Source organism: Acipenser ruthenus, chromosome 12 (genome assembly GCF_902713425.1).
Source record: "Acipenser ruthenus chromosome 12, fAciRut3.2 maternal haplotype, whole genome shotgun sequence".
NCBI lineage: Eukaryota > Metazoa > Chordata > Actinopteri > Acipenseriformes > Acipenseridae > Acipenser > Acipenser ruthenus.
Window position 1 is genome coordinate 15,682,891 of NC_081200.1, and position 20,901 is coordinate 15,703,791.

The following is a 20,901-nucleotide window of genomic DNA, read 5'->3' on the forward strand; positions in this document are numbered from 1 at the left end:
ATAACTTGAATTAAGAATGTCCTAACCAAAGTTCATAACAAATTAATAAACGCTTCTATAAATATACGTAAAAATGTAAGACAAGATAGAAAACATACAGTAATTTTACTGCAATTATAAGAACTACTATTGTAAGGCAAAACACAACAGCAACAACATTCCCTCACACAGTGACGGACTGGGACTAAAAATCGGCCCTGGCATTTTAAAGTGCACTGGCCCACATTGAGGCTGTGACAATACTTAGTATGAATAAAATGCAAAATGTGCGTTCTGACAGAGAATTACATAAGACGTTTAGCAAATTTCAATTACTGAACTAAAAACAGGCTATCTTGTGACGGCGCTGTTTTACTGTTTGCTGTACAGGGCCTTGCATAAGTATTCACCCCCCTTGGACTTTTCCACATTTTGTAGTGTTACAACCTGGAATTATAATGGATTTAATTAGGATTTTTTGTCACTGATCTACACAAAATAGTCCATAATGTCAAAGTGGGGAAAAAAATCTACATATTTTTCAAAATTATTTACAAATAAAAAACAGAAAAGTCTTGATTGCATAAGTATTCACCCCCTTTGCTATGACACCTCTAAATAAGCTCTGGTGCAACCAATTGCCTTCAGAAGTCACCTAATTAGCTGAAAGGAGTCTTCCTGTGTGCAATTAAAGTGTCATATGATTTCAGATTAAATACACTTGTTTCTGGAAGGCCCCAGAGTTTGTTAGAGAGCATATCTAAACAAACAGCATCATGAAGACCAAGGAGCTATCAAAACAAGTCCGGGATAAAGTTCTGGAGAAGCACCAATCAGGGTTGGGTTATAAAAAAATATCCCAAACTTTGAACATCCCCCGGAGCACCGTTAAATCCATTATTAAAAAATTGAAAGAATATGGCACAACCGCGACTCTGCCTAGAGAAGGCCGTCCACCAAAACTCAGTGACCAGGTAAGGAGGTCATTAGTCAGAGAAGCAACCAAGAGGCCAATGGTAACTCTGAAGGAGCTGGAGAGATCCACAGCTGAGATGGGAGAAACCGTCCATGGGACAACTATAACCCGGACGCTCCACAAAGCTGGGCTTTATGGAAGAGTGGTGAGAAGAAAGCCATTGCTGAAAAAAAACCCATATCAAATCCTGTTTGGATTTTGCCAAAAGGCATGTGGGAGACACAGCAAACATGTGGAAAAAGGTTGTCTGGTCTGATGAGACCAAAATTGAACTTTTTGGCCTTAGCGCAAAATGCTATGTGTGGCGCAAAGCCAACACTGCTCATCACCCTGAGAACACCATCCCCACGGTGAAGCATGGTGGTGACAGCATCATGTTATGGGGATGCTTTTCATCGGCAGGGACTGGGAAACTGGTCAGGATTGAGGGCAAGATGGATGGAGCCAAATACAGGGAAATTCTAGAGGAAAACCTGTTTCAGTCTGCAAGAGACCTGGGACTGGGGCGGAGGTTCACCTTCCGGCAGGACAATGACCCTAAACACACAGCCCAAGTGACACTGGAGTGGTTTAAAAACAAGAACCTGAATGTCTTAGAATGGCCCAGTCAAAGCCCAGACCTCAATCCGATTAAGAATCTGTGGCAAGACTTGAAAATTGCTGTTCACCAACAGTCCCCATCCAACTTGACAGAGCTTGAGCAATTTTGCCAAGAAGAATGGGCAAAAATTGCAGGATCCAGATGTGCAAAGCTGGTAGAGACTTACCCAAAAAGACTCACAGCTGTAATTGCTGCCAAAGGTGCTTCTACCAAGTATTGACTCAGGGGGGTGAATACGTATTCAACCAACAAATGTCTTTTTTTTTTGTTTAATTAACTTTTGTGTCACAATAAAAAATATTTTTCACCTTCAAAGTGTTAAGTATGTTGTGTAAATCAAATGGTAAAAATCCCAATTAAATCCATTTTAATTCCAGACCTACAGACATATTTGGAATACAGTGTACAATGGGTTTGCTTATTTATGTCAGTAGCCTAATATGTTATTATTGCAGACATTTAGGAGGTAATATCCAAGGTAATATTAACACGCTTTTATATGCAAAACAGAGATGCCAAGGGTTGGCTGTCCTAAAGAGTGAGATTCACAGCCCCAAAGAGTGAGATTCACAGCCCCAAAGAGTGAGATTCAAGGCCAAAGAGTGAGATTCAAGGCCAAAGAGAGACCCAGGTGGTGTTTTAGGTCATTGCTTAAGACATGGACTCTCATCTTTGGTCCTTGGTGATATCCATTTTAAAACAAACTTAACAGTTTGTTTTAAAATGTACACTGCTCTATTTTGCATATGACACACTTCAATCAGCTAAATGAATAAATATTTAACCTTCAGTAATACAGTAATACGGTACAGTTTGCAGGCACATGCTATGTAAAAACAGAATTTGATTTATATTTTCTCAGGACATAAGCCACTTTTCTCACGCAATTTTTAAGAACATATTCTGTGGTAGAAAGTTATAATCTTATGCAGCTGTATTTTCTTTATGATGCAGTAGCAATAATATTACGATCTTGGCAAAACCAAACATGCAACGTAATTGTTTTGTTTAGCATTGGGAAAAAATGACAGTATAGAAACTACCATGCAAATGAAACCACTGCATTAATGAGGTGTGGAATAAATAAAAACACGCATCAAACTATTTTCTTGTAGGGATCACCCGGAGTTTATGCTGCGTAATCCGACCTAGAGTTTATGCACATGTACGATTGTTTTATAAATTAGAATTATGAATTTGCTTTTAAAGTTTGCCATCCGACATCACAGTTAGCAAAAGCATCAAGTACAGTAAACACTCGTAGCGCTTGGTGCTGATACGATCACTGATAGGTTGAAAACAAGAACATTATTGCTTAGTGCCAATTGGTCGAAACGCTAAATACCAGCATCCGCACGGCAATACAATTGGCTGAACAGTTGCTCCTCTCTCCTCTTGTGGGCTCTTAATGTAGTAAATCATTTGAAGTCTTTACTATTTGATTAATCTACACGTACACAATAGTGAAAAAAAAAAAAAAGACGTTTAATTTTTTTTTTTTTAACCTCATGATCATCAGCCCCTTTGGCATTTGCCAGAGCTGCCAGATGGCCAGTCCAGCCAGCTATAAAAAAAAAAAAAACAGCACCTGTGGCACCAGAATTTAGCACTCAGAATTCAGCAATGTGGAAAGTCTAGAAGCAGCAATGATGCAACTGAGCTGGGAAATATACTGGGTATTCTGTCACAACACCAAACCTTAAACTAAAAAAACTAGCTTACTGTATAGTGCCCTCTCTCCCTTCTTTCTCTTACAGGTCAAATCACATAAACACGCTGCTTTCTTCAGTTTCTGAATGTGGCCTGTCACGCAACCTTTGCCCCCCATCAAAGCTTAAAAAGGTCAACTAGTCAATTGTGAAATCAATAGAAAATTTAAAAATTCCATTCAATAGACACATGTCCCATAAACACACTCCTGTAGCCGTAGTGTGTGTAATACTTAAAACTACTGATATGTTGCCTAAGGTTTATTAATCTAAATTAAATACTGTCAGTATTTGCTATGTATTGAGCTCAGATAATACTCAACAGTACTAAATTCTGTGATCCTACCTCTTCATGCTAATCTGGTGGTTATTGATACATTTTGGTTGTGCATTAAAGGTGTGATAAACTATCAAAAGGGAAAAATGATGTAACTGCAGTTTCTCTTAGTAGGACTTTACTACCACAAATCACTTCCAATGGTTTAGTCACCCAGCAGTCGACTGTCATGCAATGATTAAGGTTTGTTTTGTTTGCCCAACAAATCAACATTGCAAACCCCTTATTACTGCAATGTTGGAATGGTTTGTCATAATCCATTAAAGTCCATTTATTAATGCTTTCCAATTCAACTTGGATGTGAATGTTACTGCCTGAAAGCCCGACACAAGCAATTAACATCATAATTCAAAATAAGGATGCATGTCCAAACAAATTCTGCATGCTTTCAAAAATGAAAAACTGTACAGTATTTGCTGTGCCATACTAAATACAATCCTCCACTGTATATTATCTCTGATAAGATGAAGTGGCCTCCAGGGTGGCTTGGCTGATACAATGTTACAAGCATACATCATGCCCCAAAGTAAAAGAACATGGAAAAACATTGGAAAGTAATAATGACCAAATTGGATGGTGTTTTTGTTTACTACTTTACCTCTTCTCACTAGCTTATGGAAATATTCTGAATTTCTATTAAGGATAAAGAAGCATCGTTTAATATAATTAAATAATAGTGCCTCAGCATTCCCATATTCAGCCCCCAATACAGACCCCAAATTGAAATCAAAGGTAAACACACATTGTGCAACAGGGTCCTAATTCCCACCTGAATGATTTGTCAAACACAATCAGCAAACCACCAGACAGAGGATGGTAAAGGTTAACAACTTTGTTATTCCCCAACAAAATAACGAGTGCCTATGTAACTGTGAGCATCTTAACCACTGTACAAAAGAGTTTTTAGAATTATGGTTTTATAGAAAAAAAATAAAACATAGTGTGCTTTAAAGAAGCCACTTTTAACTTATCTTTGAATTTCAGCAGTAGTGTATTTATTTATTTTATATTGGGAAACATTTTTTATTTTTTTAGCTTCATCAAGTAATTTTCATTTCAACAAGTTAGCACTTCCAAAAATGATACTCAATGCCAGATCGATGAATACATACTGTATATCTATAACAGTTCTGCTTTCCGAACCACTGCTTTACTAAACCCTTTTTTTCACGACAAAATAAACCCTATAAAACCTGCCAAAAACATTAATAAAACAACAACCAGAGAAAACCTAAAACCTGTATTCCATCCCATCCACTTTCCAATGTCAGTCAGCCTTTGAAAAGGACTAGCGGACCCCATACAGAGACTGTTATCCCTTGTTGCTTATCACTTCCCCATAAGGTCAGTAGGAGTAGCAGTAAACGATGCTGGGCTCTTACCAGTAACAGAATGCAGGCTTTCCAGGCTCCAGTACCTGGACAGGACTCCCCTAATCCCCACGACACCTCCTGCTCCCACCCCACTACTGTCCGAGTCGGAGCCGGGGGACAGTCCTGAGCTGCCACTGCTGCTGCAGCTTCCTCCCGTGTGGGGAGCGCTCCCCTCGGCACACTGCTGGGTCCTCATGCGTCCAGAACCACGGGAGATGCTCTTGCCGGTTGTGGTGTTTTATACAGCTACAGCAGGCAGGCTCCTTTGACTGGTACCTGGTACAACTGTCTAGTAACTGACTGACTGACTGACTGACTGGAGCTTAATCTTCATTGCTCACCGGCTTGGCTGCCTTGCCTGCACACACATACACTCTCACTGACATCACTGGGGGTCCTCTAAGGGGGGACTCACTCTCACTGCTTTGTCAATGATGCTAACAGCTGCCACAGAAGAGCTGTGGGAATGAAAGCAGCGCCCCCCTGTTCACACCCCAACCCACTCCCCTACCTCCCAGATATTCATACAGCAAAAAAACAACATTAATAAAGCGAGGGCTGCCTAATAAGAGGAGCTGAAATGTTATAACTCTGTAAAATGGCTTTAATTGAAGTTTCTCACTAACAGCTGGTAGTCGTGCTGACAGCATTTCTGAGGAGCTAGATGATTTCCCTAACATTGTACAGCATGGTATAAATCATATTCATTTTAGTATATGTATATCTGTGTTTAAACAGTTTTCTTATTTTATGAGCTGGTTTGAAAATGAGTATATGGCTTCAAAATGAAATTGGAAATGCCTATTGTTATGAAACATAGTTTCCTGAAAAACTCACTCAAGTGCAAATTGGGGCTATTTGCTGTGTTAGGCAAACACATTTCTAGTTGTTCACTGTTTTCATGGGAAGAAATTGTTCTACCTCTTGCTGATGGTAACTAATAATGAATGGGTTTCTGATTAATGACAGGAAAACCACGTCAATCTACTATGATTTGGTGCTAGAAATAGTATCTTGGTATTTTGTAGTGTCGTGTAGTGGTACCCCAAATGTTATCTATTTACTACCAATATAGAACTACTGGGTGGGATACTTGTTTTCTACAGTATTTTACCTCAGAAAATGTGATTTCTGCAATGGTGGCTACCCAGACTAGACCAACATTCTTGGAAGTCATCACAGCTTTATTTAAAGCCTGTAAACTTTTTGTTTTGCATTTAAGATGCTGTATAGCTTTTGTAACATTTGTTTTTTTTACATATTATTTTTACTAGTGAAACTTTAATTATTTTCCTGATGCTGGAATACAGTATAAAGTTACAATGTATCTATCACACTAATTTAATAAGCAAGCAAGGTCTCATTAAATGTTGAAATATATTATTATTTAAACTCCTTACCTTCTCTGCTGCATTCATTTATTTTTAAAGTAATGATTTGTGGAATGAAACAACTCTGAAACAACTCTGAAACTCTGATGGTATTGTTGTATTATCTTGCAGAGAGATCTGAGTACTGTATTAAATACATAAGCGTTATACAATACAGCTCATTGTGCATAAGGTCTGCCAAACCTACGGTAATGAACTACTCCCACAAGCCGGTCTGAAAAATCATGCCATGGCGATTCAGGCTGCAGTGTGGGACCACTCAGCCAGCAGCAGCACAGCAGGGCTTCTGCCTTATGCTATTCATTTCCAAGGTATCGATTCTGCTGTTACTGCTGTCTGAGATTTTGGAAGTCAGAGTCACCAAGTGGAAGTGGATAACTAAAGTTAAAGTGAATAAAACATTAAGGGCTTTATTCTGAAGCAAGGGCAAAGGAGGATTGTATGAAAGAAGACCAAAAAAAAACGATACAGTCAAACAAGCAAGTTCTGGGGTGTTTCTTGTTTTTTAATGGTTAAATTGCTTTATTTCCTCTCAGAAAATGTGCTTTTGCGTTTGCACTTGCATCACCATAGGGCCCTACGTATTTTAATAATACACTTGTTATTTGCTGTTGCTCCCTTGTGAGGTTTATTTATTTTTGTAGCTTCATTTTAAAATAAATCCAGTACAGTTAAAGTCATGAAATCTGTCTGGGAAACTACAGATGCAATAAGTCATACACAGTAGAAACAATACGCAATGAGTTTAATTATAAAAAATAAAAAATAAATTGGTAGATAAAAAAACTGGTAGATATAAATTAAATTTGCCTATATTATCCTGGTCTTTTACTTCTTGAAATTTTTGTCCAGACATTCTGCTCTGCATTCCTACCACAGGTTTGTCCTAGATGGGATGGTGTTTTTCCCCAGTCTCAGACCAGTGAAAATACTGCACTACACAACAGCTGTAGTAGACTTGACACCAGAGAGCTATACGATAAGCAGAAACAGACTGGCAAAGCAGTGGGTGAGGGGCAGTGCTTGATATTAACTGGCTTTGATCTTACATTATTGAAACCTCCCACACTTGCTATAAAGACGTTTTCCAGCCAGGAAAAATAACACAAACCATGCGCCATCAAAACACTGGGCAAATTCCTTAAATTGTGATCACTGACAGCACTGAATCAAATCCTCTGAAATCATCTCTGTAATCTGTTGTCAAAGAAACCTGATAACATCACTGATGCAGTAGTTATAAACATAACATAATGGTATAGTGTACTTTTATATGTATGTATGAACCACTCTGTATTACATTGCATCTGGCCAAATAATTCCAGACTTATTTTCAAAGTGTTTCCTCCATTCCTTAATAAACTACTATTTTTTTGAAAGGAGAAAAATGTTAATGTTACTAAATAAGATTCTAAACACATCGAGAGTGCTTAAGAGGACTTGAAATAAATAACTTAGTTGCTGGTTCTAGTTTTGTAAAATTAACAGGCGTTTGACCTCTTTAAAAAATAGGAGTTCATAAAGGCTGGAGTAAATGCTTTTAAAACATAGCCCTATAGGTCCAAAACACAACTCTCAATTTGCACTCAGTTTCTATTTCTTTTTAGTATTACAACATTGGGTAAGTCACTGAACCTTATTATTAAAGGTGTTTACTTAAACAATACTAATACCCTTTGAAAGGTCTCCCGTAGTAAAAGCTCAGAAAAATGTAATAAAGTACAGTGAAAGCATGGTAAAGTATAGGCAAGTACTGTAAAGACCAGCATGGTATGGTAAAGCATATTAAAAAAAACAAAAAAAACATGGCAAACCAGGGTAAACCATGTGAAATGTTTGAAAACCTCTATCCTAGTTTGATACAAAAATGTCAAATTTCTTGGCCAGCCATTGAGGAGATCTACTGTTGATGCTTTTGGATATTGCTAGATATGGAGTAAAAACAATGGGGATTTAGAAGAATATAAAGTGGCTCTCAAAAGTATTCATCCCCCTTGGACGTTTCCACATTTTATTGTGTCACGACATGGAATCAAAATGGATTTAATTAGGAGTTTTTGCCACTGATCAACAGAAAAAAGTCCATAATGTCAAAGTGAAAAATAAAATCTACAAATTGTTCTAAATTAATTACGAATACAAAACAGAAAATAATTGATTGCATACGTATTCACTTGAGTCAATATTTGGTAGAGGCACCTTTGGCAGCAATTACAGCCATGTGTCTATTTGGATAAGTCTCTACCGGACACTGCAATTTTTGCCCATTCTTCTTTGCAAAATTGCTCAAGCTCTGTCAAATTGGATGGGGGCCTTTGGTGAACAGCAATTTTCAACTCTTTCCACATATTCTCAATTGGATTGAGGTCCGGGCTTTGACTGGGCCACTCCAGGACACTGACCTTTTTGTTTTTAAGCCACTCCAGTGTGGCTTTGGCTGTATGTTTGGGGTCATTGTCTTGCTGGAAGATGAATCTTCTCCCAAGTCCCAGGTCTCTTGCAGACTTCAGGATTTCTCTGTACTTTGCTGCATCCATTTTGCCCTCTATCTTCACAAGCTTTCCAGGCCCTGACGCAGAGAAGCATCCCCATAGCATGATGCTGCCACCACCATGCTTCACGGTAGGGATGGTGTTCTCAGGATCATGTGCGGTGTTAGGTTTGCGCCAAACATAGCGCTTAGCGTTGAGGCCAAAAAGCTCTATTTTGGTCTCATCAGACCATAGAATCTTCTTCCACTTGGTCTCAGAGTCTCCCACATGCCTTCTGGCAAACTCTAGCCGAAATTTGATGTGAGTTTTTTTCAACAATGGCTTTCTTTTTGCCAGTCTCCCATAAAGGCCAGTTTTGTGAAGCAACCAGGCTATTGTTGCCATATGCACAGTGTCTCCCAGCTCAGCCGTGGAAGACTAACTCCTTTAGAGTTGCCATAGGCCTTGTGGTGGCCTCCCTGACTAGTGCCCTTCTCGCCCGGATACTCAGTTTTTGAGGACGGCCTGTTCTAGAAAGATTCACAGTTGTGCCATATTCTCTCCATTTCTTAATAATGGACTTTACTGTGCTCCGGGGAATATTCAATGCCTTGGAAATGTTCTTATATCCTACCCCTGATTGGTGCTTTTGAAGAACCTTATTCCGGATTTGCTTAGTTCCTTCGTCTTCATGATGTAGTTTTTGTTAGGAAATGTACTAACCAACTGTGGGACCTCCCAGAGACAGGTGTATTTAACCTGAAATCATGTGAAACACCTTAATTGCACACAGGTGGACTCCATTCAACTAATTATGTGACTTCTAAAGACAATGGTTGCACCAGAGCTTATTTAGGTGTGTCATAGCAACGGGGGTGAATACTTAAGCAATCAATTATTTTCTGTTTTATATTTGTAATTAAATTAGAACAATTTGTAGATTTTATTTTTCACTTTGTTGATCAGTGGCAAAAACTCCTAATTAAATCCATTTTGATTCCATGTTCTAACACGATAAAATGTGGAAAAGTCCAAGGGGGGTGAATACTTTTGAGAGCCACTGTACAGTATTAAGAATCTGCGCTTGCTGAAAAGGCCTGTTTCTGACAGCTTTTATACAATACCAAATGGCTTTTTACAATGGTAGCTTGTCGTATGGTGAAAGGTTTAAAACAAATGAACCAGGCCTAGTTTGGCACAACATAAAACACACAGTACACTACAGACTTAGGCAAATGATATGGAAAGGATCATTCTGTTAGCTTTTTAATTCAAAGCTGGTTCTGTAAAGTGGCAGAACAACCTGCAAAGTTTATGAGAAATGTTACCTTTCTGTGTTCCATGTTGCCCGTATCGCAGCTTTATGTTTTTAAACACATTATTTACACATCATGGGTGTATTTCACAACATTTACTCTGGAGTGTTTGCCAGGATACATAAAAAAAGTCTCTAAGGATCACAGTGTAGCCAGATCACGCTCCCTCCTGCAACAATGCTGGTTTTCTGTTCCCACAATACAGCACTCATTTCAAGCAGCGCAGCAGCATCGTTGCAGGAGGGAGCATGAAATGAATGCACTGAGATATTCAGAAGAAAAATCCTCTTTCTCCTGGCGAACGTTCCCAAGGAAAAAAAAAAAACAATTCCCTAGTTGATTTACCTATGAATAAAAAAAAAATCAAAACAATTGGGAATACAGAATGTTGAAAATAATTGCTGCCATATTGACAACACAGGGTACAGTAACAGTAAAGTAATGAGTTTCTTATAAACACTGCAGAGGGTTCTATAACACTTCAAAAGGACATGGAGCTAACAAAGTAATTCCAGTACATCTTATCTAATATGTATTCAAATGTTATCACTACGGCTTAACAAAAACATCAATAGAAAAAAAGCAAACTCTGTAAAAGTAGTAGCATAAACATGCCTATACAACATTGTGGAAACTACATTTGTGAAATATAAACAAACCTGACTGGAAAACAGGTATGATATAGTAAAGCGCACAGAACCCTAAACTGTGGAAGAATGTAGTAAAAACAAAGCAATGAACAGGACTGTGTAACACTATAGCTAGAAAAGATATACTGTATAGTCCTGTTCGGGATCGATTCACAATTTATTTTATTTATTTTTTCATAATGATTACTGCAGATCCACGCAAAATCCATGCAAATAATGCTTATGATTCTAATGAGTTACTCATTGTATACTTTCTTAAGAAAAACATACTTCAGACATTGTGTCTATTTATCAAAAGAGGTCATAGGATATACATTCCCCCCCCCCCCCCCCCCCCCCCGTAATCATGTTTTTTAAATGGTGTGCTTTGTATCTTTACATTTTCAAAGCAAAACCCAAGAATGGCCTTGCAAATAATGGAGGATGACCCTTAAGAGTGCTGCTGGATAATTTCCTGGATTGTGTTACGCATGATCTCAGGGGCCTGTAGGCGTTCACAACTCCTACACCACAAGCTCATAAGGTACAAAGATGCCGTCTGTACAAGACCCCGTCTGCAGAATATTTTCAGACTCTTGTGAATAAGGCTCTCTCAGGGAGAAAGAAATACTCTGAATTAGACTTTCTAATTGATGTCAAGGAAGGTCATGGATTCCCAGGGCAACTGGCTTCAGAGCATAATGTGACAAGGCATTGTTATCCTTGAGCGATGTTTTTCAAGCACCTTGTTCACAACCAATTGCAGAGAGAGGAGCCTGAAACTGGTTTAAAACCTAAAGTTAACTCTGCAGTGCAATTTGAACATAATTCCTAGGAGTCTGCCTATAACATTCCTTGACAAAGCTGTTTGCGTAATCTGCTTTATCAGACAGTAGACTTTGTTTACTCCCTCTCTCTCATTCCCTCCCTCCTTCCCTCCCTCATTGAAACTTGCCTGACACTCCATCACTAAATGAGACAATTATGCAACAGGGTAGAGATCATGCACACTGCAAGCGAGTGTCTTAACCACAGCACGTTGCACGTTGCAGGTTTGGATAGGATAGGATAGGACGTTTAACCCCATGGTCAGAATTCGTACTGGCAGAGCTTCACACAACACTGTTTTCCCTGTAACCCACTACTGAATGAGTCACGGCATCATGGTAACAGGCACACCGCAAGTGGGTGTCTTAACCACCACGCCAGGCTTGTCTGCAGGTGTGGTTAAAGTTTTTAACCTCATCTCACAAACAGGTGTCACATTTGTACCAATCGAGAATTCTACATTACATTTCTAAATTAATATGCAAATCACCAAATCCAAAATGGTGATTTTCCAGAATACCATTTTTCAGTAAGCACCCACAGAGCTGATGTGTATGGCATGTAACTTCAACATAGTTGCAAGTTGATTGTTGATTGTTGAGACAGCTGTAAATGCAGGTGTCTGTGGTTAGATGCTGTACAGGCTCTAATGTGTGTCTACATGTGTCAATGACCTCAAACGTCAGCCTGGACGGACGTTATTTTATTTTGACTGAAAGGCATCCTGACGTTTGTTTATAGCAAACTAAAAATCCATTGTCAGGGAGCGTAGGAAGTTAATTCCGAATTAGAAAGTATACAGTATCGATAAAGAAACTGAATAACATGAAATTCAAATCAAAATGCTAATTTGAGAAGTTCTGAACCACAGTTAAAATTAGCATTCCAAAACTTGTTGGGTTTCAACAGCTGAATGAAGAAACATTTCAAATAAATATGTGATTTACATACAGTCCATCCTGCCACAACTGTAATTACCAAAAATGTGAGCTATCAGTAACATGAAATAGTAGACTGTCATGACCTACATGCTCAGTGTGTACATGTAAAAAGGTTAGTCTTATATAGTGTGTATACGTTAACAAGCAACTGCATATTGGATAAGTGCTTCAATAGATATACTGCATTTAGAAATGTAAGGGAGCAGTTGCTCTGTTTGGATCACTCAATTAAATGTCCAGTATACTGGATGCAATGTAACCTAGGGAGGGGTTCTATTACTTTTGACACCCCCTGCCAAACTATTTGTCAAAATTTAAGTTTGAGTGGATGGTAACAGAAAAGTTTTAATATGCAGTATTGCACTGCAGTATATTGGTTCTGTTGTAAAGGTAGTGGACAAAAAATATATATATATATATATACCTGGGTGTGACAGGAATGGCTGGTGGTGACGTCAGACCAGAAGAAGGCACAACAAAAACAAAAGGTACGGTGCAGTGGCGCGGGCGCCGTTTTATTTAAAGCAAACAAAAATAAATAAAATATTCAAACAGAAAACACTTGCTCACAGAGCAAAATAAAAGGTTAAACAAAAACAAATCACGAACACAAAATCAACAATAAATAATAAATAAACCATACAGGTCAGGCTGTGCAGCCGCTGTCACTGTTCCTGTATGTTATAATTTAGTTTCGGTTTTTAAATAAATTTCTCTCGCTCACCGTCTCTCTACTCGCTCTCTCCTCTTTAACACCCACCGCAATGCAGCGAGCTGCAGGCTTTTTATAAATCAGGGCCGAGGGGTTCAACTATCCAGCAATTACTCAATTACCCCTGATCTGCACGAGTTTATCAATTGCTTAGGTGGATGGGGCCTCCCATCCACGCCACTAAACAATAACAAAACATCGGCTACGCCGTCACTAAAATAATAACAAAATACGCAGCGCTTCGCCGACAAATACAATAAATCATAATAAACAGAAAACAATACTCTGCACAGGGGTGGAGGGGGAGACCCCGATCTAAAAATAAATAAACAAAACAATGTACAGGGCTGCTCGCCCTGTTACATATCCCCCCCCTTGTGCGAAGCACACATGGCCCCAACGGCCACCTCCCCCCTCAGTCTCAATGTCCTGGAAGAGGGGGAAAGTTGCTTCTGGGAGGTGGCCATGGTGGAATCTCCGGCACCCCCCAATTCTTCGTGGCCGGCAGCTCCCTCTTCCGGGGCTCCCTCCACACTCTCTCCTGCCGCGAAATTGCGGCTGGGGGAGCTGGTCTCCTGACCTTCCCCCTCCTCTTCATGGCCAGCAGTTCCCCTCCGTGGGGCTCTGACCACACAAACTCCTGCCGCGAAAGTGCGGCTGGGGGAGCTGGTCTCCTGACCTCCCCCCCCTTCTTCATAGCCGTCAGTTCCCCTCCGTGGGGCTCCGAACACATGATCTCCGGCCGCGAAAGTACGGCTGGGGGAGCTGGTCTCCGGACCTCTCCCCCTTTCTTCATGGCCGTCCGTTCCCCTCCGTAGGGCTCCGGCCATAGCGTAGTTATCCCAGGCGAAACCGGATCCCTGGCGACCCCAGGCGAAGCAGGATCCCTGGCAACCCCAGGCGAAGCAGGATCCCTGGCGACCCCAGGCGAAGCAGGATCCCTGGCGACCCCAGGCGACCCCAGGCGACGGCGGCGGACCCTCGTGAGGCGACGGCAGCGGACCCTCGTGAGGCGACGGCAGCGGACCCTCGGGAGGCGACGGCGGCGGACCCTCGGGAGGCGACGGCGGCGGACCCTCGTGAGGCGACGGCGGCGGACCCTCGTGAGGCGACGGCAGCGGACCCTCGGGAGGCGACGGCGGCGGACCCTCGGGAGGCGACGGCGGCGGACCCTTGGGAGGCGACGGCGGCGGACCCTCGGGAGGCGACGCAGGACCGGCAGCAACCCTAGGAGACGCAAGAGAGACACAGGCGACCCCAGGCGATGCCGACGTCGGGAGGGGAGCCCCTGGCCATGAAGGCGGCAGCAGGAGCTCCACTTCTCCCAATGGTGGTGGTGGTGGTGGAGGTAGAGGTAGCTCCTGCTCCTCTCCTCTTGACGGCAAAGGCAGCAGGGGCTCCTCCCCTTCTGGTGGCCAAGGCGGCAGGGGCTCCTCCCCTTCTGGCGGCCAAGGTGGCAGGGCTTCCTCCCCTTCAGGCTGCGAAGGCGGCAGGGCTTCCTCCCCTTCAGGCTGCGAAGGCGGCAGGGGCTCCTCCCCTTCAGGCTGCGAAGGCGGCAGGGGCTCCTCCCCTTCAGGCTGCGAAGGCGGCAGGGGCTCCTCCCCTTCAGGCTGCGAAGGCGGCTCCTCCCTTCTGGCAGCGAAGGCGGCTTCTCCCCTTCTGGCAGCGAAGGCAGCTTCTCCCCTTCTGGCAGCGAAGGCGGCTCCTCCCCTTCTGGCTGCAAAGGCGGCAGGGGCGCCTCCCCTTCTGGCTGCCAAGGCGGCTCCTCCCCTTCTGGCAGCGAAGGCGGCTCCTCCCCTTCTGGCAGCGAAGGCGGCTCCTCCCCTTCTGGCAGCGAAGGCGGCTCCTCCCCTTCTGGCTGCAACAGGGAAACCAGCAGGCATGTTCCCTCTGCTGGCAGTGGTGGAAGCACCACGTCGTCCCCCCACGGCGGTGGAGGTGGCACCAGCAGATATGCTCCCTCTGCTGGCGGAGGTGGGAGCGACACACAGTCCTCCCATGGAGACGGAGGTGGCGCCAGCAGGTATTCTCCCTCTGCTGGCGGAGGTGGGAGCGACTCACAGGCCTCCCACGGAGGTGGAGGTGTAACCAGCAGGAACTCTCCCTCGGCTGGCAGGTACCTGGGCTGTGGACCTTCGGCCTTCCCCTTCTTGGGCTGTGGACGCACCGACTCCCCCCTCTTGGGCTGTGGACGCACCGACTCCCCTCTCTTGGGCTGTGGACGCACCGACTCCCCCCTCCTGGGCTGTGGACGTTCGGGCTCCTCCCACTCAGGCGCAGGACGTTCGGGCTCCTCCCACTCAGGCGCAGGACATTCGGGCTCCTCCCACTCAGGCGCAGGACGTTCGGGCTCCTCCCACTCAGGCGCAGGACGCACCGACTCCTCCCTCTTGTCTCCCCTCCAGCAGCTGTAATCCCAGTCTTCAGGGAGGGGGCAATTAACTGGGAAATGCCCCCGCTCCCCACAGATGCAGCAACAACACAGCTGGCTTATGCTATGGAGGAGGGCTTCCCAGCTCATCTCCTCCTGTGCCTGCTGTTGTTGCTGCAGCGGCTGCTGCTGTCTCCTCATTCTCCTTCTTCCTCCCATCTTCCTTCCTCCTCTCTCCACACAATCAAAAAACGAAAAAAAATGAAAAAGCTGCAGTACCCTCTTCTGCCTGCGTCCTGGAGGCACTGCGATCCCACTCAGGACACCACGTGTGACAGGAATGGCTGGTGGTGACGTCAGACCAGAAGAAGGCACAACAAAAACAAAAGGTACGGTGCAGTGGCGCGGGCGCCGTTTTATTTAAAGCAAACAAAAATAAATAAAATATTCAAACAGAAAACACTTGCTCACAGAGCAAAATAAAAGGTTAAACAAAAACAAATCACGAACACAAAATCAACAATACATAATAAATAAACCATACAGGTCAGGCTGGGCAGCCGCTGTCACTGTTCCTGTATGTTATAATTTAGTTTCGGTTTTTAAATAAATTTCTCTCGCTCACCGTCTCTCTACTCGCTCTCTCCTCTTTAACACCCACCCCAATGCAGCGAGCTGCAGGCTTTTTATAAATCGGGGCCGAGGGGTTCAACTATCCAGCAATTACTCAATTACGGCAATGATCTGCACGAGTTTATCAATTGCTTAGGTGGATGGGGCCTCCCATCCACGCCACTAAACAATAACAAAACATCGGCTACGCCGTCACTAAAATAATAACAAAATACGCTGCGCTTCGCCGACAAATACAATAAATCATAATAAACAGAAAACAATACTCTGCACAGGGGCGGAGGGGGAGACCCCGATCTAAAAATAAATAAACAAAACAATGTACAGGGCTGCTCGTCCTGTTACACTGGGTAAATGAGGGACACCAAGTATATTGAAAGCAAGGGCTTCCACACAGGTGTGGCTCATGCGTTAATTAAGCAAATAACATTCCAGCATGCTTAGGGTCATGTATAAAAATGCTGGACAGGCCTGGTTGCCTATAATCATGGCTAGCATGGCTGCAAGAGGAGACCTCAGTGACTTTGAAAGAGGGGTGATTGTTGGGGCGCGTTTGGCAGGAGCTTCAGTGACCAAGACAGCTCAACTTGCTGATGTTTCACAAGCAACAGTGTCTAAGGTGTTGTCGGCATGGAACTCCAAGGGAAAGACATCATCAGCAAAGGGCAAGAGTGGGCGGAAGCTCATACTCCAGGATCGTGATATCCGTGCATTAATTCGAAGTGCAAGGCAAAACAGGCGAGCAACTGCAGATCAATTGACTGCAAATTTCAAAAATGCTGAGAACTCCATAGAGAACTCCACAGAGCGGGATACCATAGTGGCCCAACGCCCTATTAAGTGACTTCACATTGGTGTTTCCATTTTGTTGTCCACTACCTGTACATCAGGCCTATTGAAACATCAAGTAACATGAACAGACACCCTCTGCTGATTTGGAGACAGAACTGCTTTTGTTAAAATATAAAACATGTCTAATAAGCAGTGTAGTCTAACTACTGAGGAATCAACATGTCCCGCTGAGCTTTGCTGTGGGAATGTTTGCTTGATAATTTGTATGCACAGATACAGCCTCCCTACCAATTTGAAATCATGAAGCGCTACGGAAATACCAATTACCAGTCATAAATGACCAGCCCACTGGTCATTCACACACCAACAGAGACAGCAAATGTTGAGACCTCTTATCAAAAGCACTTTATACGAAGATATGATGTATGTACCATCCTTTATCAGGGTATCAAGGGTTTTTTTTTACAATGTTTCATCATACTTCTTAGTGATTTACATTGGTATTGCTTGCCTGGGCATTACTATGATTTCACTACGCTTTTTTTTTTTTTTTTACTATACGTTACAACCAGTGTGATACCACATTTTGAGCTTCACCAAAAAAAAAAAACCATGCAGAGTATCAAGAGTCTTGGTATATCATGATACTATGGAAATTATGCCCAGCACATGCTAAATAGCTGCCAAACATGTGTTATTACAAGTAAAAAGTACATAACAACCAACCATACACTTAGACACAATACCATAGCAGTAGGAGGAAAAATATTTAGTTCATTCCAGTGGCAGAGCGGCAAAGCTTCAGAGGAAGCCTGCAGCTGAAACTACCCTTAAGTAAGGTACACAAACATTTAAGCCAACACAGTCTAATTTCTGAAGCAGTACAGCTGAGTACAGAGAAGGGTAGGCTAGTATAATGGTTGTTAGGATTGTTAAGTCAACGCTGCTTTTGCCACTATATGCCACAGTAAACCCACAGACCGGGACACCAAGTTGCCACCACAGAGTACTGCACTCCTGGCTGCAGTGAGAGAGGAAGCAATTCACTCACCCGGGTAAGAGATCCGTCGCCTCCAGCCCAGGCAGTCCAGGCCAATGGGGGTGCTCTGGGAGAAACTGTGAGCCTTCAGGGGCAGAGGAGGAAAGGGCACTGATGTAGTGAGGGAAAGTCTCACCCGGGCCTGGGAAAAGGGAAGAGTTTCAAATCAGAAGTCCATGGTCTTCCGTATACAGTTCACATTTCTAATGATACACTGGCTGTTGACAGCCGAAGAAAATTACATTATTTTATTTAGTGTAGATCATGTACAATGTCACCCATGAACCAAGGATACAATCAGCATGGATACAGATAATATCAGACACACATTTTTATACAGATATCCATTGATAACATATCCTTTCTTGAGTTGTAAGTCAAAACCAAGGCTGGAAAGTAAAGGATAGCTGTTATCGCAGTGATCTTTACCTTTGCTGTTGTTATCTTCCCAATATGCCCTTTTTATTTAAAAACGATCTTTGCTGGAGCACTGTGCTTGTTGAAATGTGGCTTGGCAAAAAAAATAATTTTTTTTATCTGTGCTCTCATCAAGGACATTTTCAAATATCAGCTCAATGTTAGACCGTTTCCCCCCCCCCCCCCCCCCCCCCCCCCCTTGAACCCACAGGTTGTCTAGCCAAGTTTCAAGCACAAAGCTAAAGAAAAATTCTAAACAAAAATCAAAATGATAATTTTATACAAAGGCCATACTGTTAACCATAAATTGATGTAGTACAGTAGAGTACTACTTGTGGTTTTAGTCCTCATGAAAAGATGAGGGACAAGCACTGGCTAGAGTCAGACATTGGTCATGCTTTGACAGGTCGTTCTGGGGCATTCGGTAGATCAAGAGCAGTATAAACTGTGTTATCCATTGCAATCATTAGTCACGTCAAAAGTAAAAGCGTCATTTCACCAGGTGAAATGAAAAACAAAATAAGAAATGAACAGGCAGAAACAGGGATACACAAAAAAGGTAGAGATGTGCGAGGAAATTCCGTGCCTACAAATGTGTGCCTTATAGAAACATCACACCGGTGAGCATTCAACATAGGGCCTGGACCCTATTTCTTATGACACTCCACCAGCATACACAACATGAAGGAATGCAGTTCTTATGGCAGCAGGTTTAAGGTGAAGTGAAAGCAGGAGGTGAACAGGCTGAGTAGGAGCAAAGAAAGAGAAAGATCTCGTAGAAGCGACAGTAGGAGAAGTAGACTGTGATGCAGAGGAGGCGTCTTACTTTCCACAGGTCGTCCGACAGCTCTGCTCCTTGCCTGCTGAAGCTGACTGGCATCTCCCTTGCCAGCTTTTGTTTGCGTCTCTTCTCTTCTACAATCCACAGATCATCAGAGCTGCATTGCTTCACCAGCTCCTTCATCTTCTTCTCGCTGCTCATCCAGGGACTCTCCGTGGCCCTCGAGAGGGGGAGGGTCCAGCTGCCCAGGTCTGAGAATGGGCGGCGGGGGGGCGAGGTCGGGGAGGGGTACTTCTTTCGCAGGGTGAGCGACTGATCGGGTGTTTGGACTGGTGATTTGATAGTGTCCTGCATAAGCATTGTATGGAGATTGTAATGATAAAGAAATTACTGACCTGATAAGCACTGATACTGCTGTTAAATATGCAGGAGATATGCATATAACATTATTTTCATTTAACTTCATAAAATATCTGTCTCAGGTTAGATTTGTACACCATGGTTTTAATGTATTAGTAATGACCATACTGTTGTTGTCATGATTTTAAATATTATTTTAAAGTGTACTGTGTTTCCTCTGTCCTCCAACTGCAATCATGTATGTGTATTACTTTGCAGACACACAAGTAAATGTATGTGCTTATTCAACTAGGTAACACTTTAGGTAAAAAATGATTCCAGACGCTGCTCTCCCACTATTTTCTTTGGAGCTCAGCAGTTTATGACACTAATGAATGACACCTGTTCTAAAACCAATGCTTACTGATGAAATGATTCACATTGATACTCAGAAAGTGAATTCTTTCAATGGACTGCATGATTATTTCAGACAAACAGTTAAATAAACAAATAACTAAAAAGCTGAAATGCCTTTAGGGACTTGGGAGTTCCATTATTGCCTCTTAATATTCCTTCAAGGATCCATTAGAATATTTATATTAAGTGTTATTATTTTTCCACTGAACACTTATGTTTGATTTGTGTTAGTTCACAATGTAATTGTAAATTAATATTGTGGCGGGCACTGCCTCCAATTCATTCTTTTCTTGTATCAGCTTGTAAATCTGTTTCAGGCAGCACTGTGGGAAGTTATAATAGTCACTAGATGGAGCTGTATACTTGGTTTTAAACGTCCTCTTAAAGAGGCTATGCATTTTCTAAAAATATACTGTATTTTAGAAGATTGTCAATTTATAGGCCCATGTGAGAAAATCATCTCTATTACTGTTCCCTGTAAAATGTAGTCAGTATAACAACAAACGTTGGAAAAATGGTAAGCACTTTTTAAACAGAGCTTGTCATTGTATAACCTACTACTGCTGCAGTACTAACAGAAGCATGCCTATTCAGAAGCAGGTTTTAAAAGTGGAGGAAGCTTGTGTCCCTAAAGCTAAGCAAACACACCTGATTGTAAAGTCTGTTTTCTGATTGTATACACGAGGCTACAACTGAACATGTTGTCGGACGCTGCATGTTTAAGAGCTAATTTAAAGCTGAAATCTTTCTTTGAGGATATTTTAAAATCACAGCACAGCAGGGAAAAAAAGCTTGTCTAGTCAGTTAGCTCACATGTTAAGAATATGTATTTGTCTCAAACATGAAGTA

The 20,901-nt window shown here is 42.4% G+C and overlaps 1 protein-coding gene across 8 annotated transcripts in view; it reads right to left on the reverse strand.

Annotated features, from left to right (window-relative positions):
* LOC117417366 (rho guanine nucleotide exchange factor 4-like) overlaps positions 1-20,901 on the reverse strand; it is a 230,484-nt gene that overhangs the window by 58,273 nt on the left and 151,310 nt on the right. For 6 of the 8 annotated variants that reach the window (XM_034029481.3, XM_059034594.1, XM_059034596.1 and 3 more), the window contains 2 exons: positions 19,342-19,644; positions 18,111-18,240 (listed from right to left, as the gene is read on the reverse strand). In XM_034029481.3, the coding sequence (XP_033885372.3) occupies positions 18,111-18,240; positions 19,342-19,644 (433 nt within the window). Of the gene's footprint in view, positions 1-4,984; positions 5,441-18,110; positions 18,241-19,341; positions 19,645-20,901 lie in introns of those variants that run through there. The other 2 variants (XM_059034599.1, XM_059034600.1) reach the window with 2 other exon arrangements.